At 33.6% G+C, this 3,304-nt stretch overlaps 1 protein-coding gene across 1 annotated transcript; it reads right to left on the bottom strand.

Moving 5' to 3' along the window:
* Nucleotides 1–1,115: 1,115 nt before the first annotated feature.
* Nucleotides 1,116–2,063, bottom strand: LOC100932399 (olfactory receptor 8J1-like). The gene has a single exon (XM_031942219.1). It carries the CDS (start codon nt 2,061–2,063, stop codon nt 1,116–1,118), a length of 948 nt encoding a protein of 315 aa, XP_031798079.1.
* Between the last annotated feature and the right edge of the window lie 1,241 nt (nt 2,064–3,304).

Raw genomic sequence — 3,304 nt, forward strand, 5'->3', positions numbered from 1 at the left:
TATTGCAAATTTTATTCCCCCCCATTTATTTTCTTTCTTTCACACTTTTCCTCCTCAAAAGTGTTCTGTTTCTGAATAAACCCTCCCCCCATATGATCTCTTTATCACCCTCCCCCCTCAAATATCCCATTCTTTTCCTGTTCTCCTGCATGATAAGAAATATTTCTATTGAGTATCTATGTTATTTTTTATTTGAGCCAATTGCAATGATAATAAACTTTTCTTACTCCCCCTTCTCTCCCTCTTCCCATCCACTGTAAAAGCTTTTTCCACTCTCTTATTTTATACCACCATTCCATTTCTCCCTTTCCCCTTTTCCCAGTATAACCATCTCTTATACCTAGTTCTGCACAGCTCATCATGATTCCATGAGTCTGAGACATCATTCTTTGATACATAAAAGGTGTTTTCCATAACATTTTGCACACTGTGGCTACATGTAGTTTATCTTTTTAAGTATCCAATTTAATTGGATATACCTTCTGTCATATCCCTCTATTCCTGTACATTTCCTTTTCTAATATTCACATCACAAAAGAAGGAGCAAAAAGTGCATTACATTAGTGCTTCTGGAGAGCTATTACCTTCCCGGCAAAGCATACATATTATCAATTTGGTGGTGTTAATATATTAAAACATCAATAAAATTAAGCAGAATGATCTCAAATATATGTGTGAATATGGGAAAGAGTGATTTTTGTGAGCTCCAATATTATATTCAATGAATATTTTCTTATCTAAATTTTGAAATTTTTTAATGTCTTAATAATGCTAAATTATACCAAAAATCATGGAAATTAAAATTGTAGCAATGTTGAAAAAACTGCTCTAGAGTGATCAAATCCATAGCAGTAGCAGAGTTAAACGCCTCAATGGTGGTGGGATGGGAAAAAAAAAAAAAAGACTTTCTTACAGACGACCTGCAAATGTTTAACAAGAATTTCAAATAAATCCCATGCTTTAAACCAGTGGTCTGATTATTATAAATAAAGAACAAGAACACTATCATAAACAAAAGGCTATATGCTGAAGTATATATAGATGGATAAAAATCATAATGTGAGAGGTGAGACTTCAGATTGTGAATCTTTTCATTTACACAAATATTTGTCAAATTACATGTTTTTAAAAGTCTGGCAAGAGTTAGTAAGAACTCTCTTCAGTGCCTCCTTCACATCCTTGTTCCTCAGACTATATATCAAAGGATTCAACATAGGGATTACTAGTGTATAAAACACTGAAGCCATTTTATCAGTATCTAAGGAATGGTTTGACTGGGGCTGCACATACATAAAAAGGAGTGTCCCATAGAAAATAGTGACAGCTGTCATGTGGGAAGCACAGGTGGAAAAGGCTTTCTGTCTTCCTTCTGCTGAACGTATCCTCAGGATGGCCAAGATGATCTGGAAGTAGGACACCAGGATAATTGTCAAGGAAACGAAGAGATTGATAGCTGCAGTGATATAGACTATAGTCACTGGTATATGAGTAGCAGAGCAAGATAAAGCTAGCAAAGGGATATTGTCACAGTAAAAATGATTAATGACATTGGAAGAACAGTAAGACATTGAGAAAACAGAAGAGGTAACTGTCACTGATGTTGCAAAGCCATACATATATATGAGCATGACAAGTAGGATGCAAACCTTCCGTGATACCACAACCATATATAACAGGGGATTACAAATAGCCACATAGCGGTCATAGGCCATAGCAGCCAACATGAAAACCTCAGCAATTATGAAAACTATGAAGCCTGCATGTTGGATTATACATCCATAGTAGGAAATGGTTTTCTTCTCCAGCAAGAAATTAACTAGCATCTGGGGAGCAATGACAGTAGAATTACCAAGATTGATGATTGCCAAGTGTCTGAGGAAAAAGTACATGGGAGTTTGAAGATGAGAATCTATACTAGTGAGTGTGATAATTCCCACATTTCCAGTCACGGTCACTCCATAGATTGCAAAGAAGATGAAGAAGAGGGGAAGCTGAAGCTCTGGATGTCCTGAGACTCCAATGAGAATGAATGTGGTCACTTGGGAGAGATTTCCTTGAAACATGTTTGATTGATTTCATCTGCTATGGAAATAAATAGGAAAAGAGTTTAGAAGGCCAAAGCTGATTTGCCAGAAGTTGCAATCATTGTAGTAAACCACTATATCCTAGGATTAAGCTTTTTTTTTTGTTGTTCTTTTTAACTCTTTTGAAAAACCTGTATAAGATTTAGGCAGATTTTTTTTTGATTTCTGGATTATTGAGATGTGTTCAAAGAGTTGACTGTTAAATTTTGAGTGTGAGAATGTACATTTTGGAAATTAGCCAGTTTAAGATTCATGATTTTGTAAATTATATAGACTTATGAAATTGAAGATGAAGAGAGGGAGTTGAAGCTCTGGATTCTTGAAGACTCCAGTGAGAATGAATGTGCTCATATGGGAGAGATTACCTGAAACATGTTTGATCAGTTTTATCTGCTATGGGATTAAATGAGAAAACAATTAAGAATGCAAAGAATGATTTCCTAGAATTTGCATCTGCTATATTTTAGGATTAAATATTGTCATTTTTAATTGTTTGAAGAAGGCTACCTTAAAGTTGGAGAGATATTTTATCTGATTCCTGAGGTTTTGAGATGGGTTCAAAAGAACTGATTGGTAAAACTTTTAATGAAAATCCACACCTTGGAATTAACAAAAAAGATAAATCCAGGAATTTTGTTTAATTCATTGTGTTGTTGAATGTCTAGATTTTAAAATGGATGGAAATGTTAACAGTAAATATTAAATTCAAAGTATAAATTGAATACAAATTTTTTACCCATGGATAGCTAGACAAATGAGAGTAATGTCAGGAGTCTTCCACATCTAAATATCTGATCATTAATTGAGAAAATGAATAACTGCATACAATGAAAAATTCATTTATCTTTGTATTTCTCAAATATATTAGAAATATGCTAGGTTTATAGAAAGTGATCAGAAAATAATTATTAGTCACTTTACTTAAATTCTACAGTTATTTTGTAGGAAGCCTTTCCCAATTCCCCTTGATTTCAACACCCTATGTCCCCTATTTATCTATAATTCATTGTCTATACTTTTCTTGTAGACAGTAATTTTCATGTCTCCCCATTAGCTGAACAATTTTCTTGTTTTTTTTTATTTTTATTTTTTAATACCCCCAGCAATTAGCAAAGATCTTGACCCATAGAAGGCTCTTAAGCATTCATTCCTGAACAATCGATTGATAAATATCTCCCTTCTGAGAAAATCAATCAAAATGTTAAATATTAATCTTGTAA

Source organism: Sarcophilus harrisii, chromosome 6 (genome assembly GCF_902635505.1).
Source record: "Sarcophilus harrisii chromosome 6, mSarHar1.11, whole genome shotgun sequence".
Classification (NCBI taxonomy): Eukaryota; Metazoa; Chordata; class Mammalia; order Dasyuromorphia; family Dasyuridae; genus Sarcophilus; species Sarcophilus harrisii.

Coding starts and splice junctions, on each gene's coding strand:
- LOC100932399 (XM_031942219.1), bottom strand. CDS start 2,063: ATGTTTCAAGGAAATCTCTCCCAAGTGACCACATTCATTCTCATTGGA.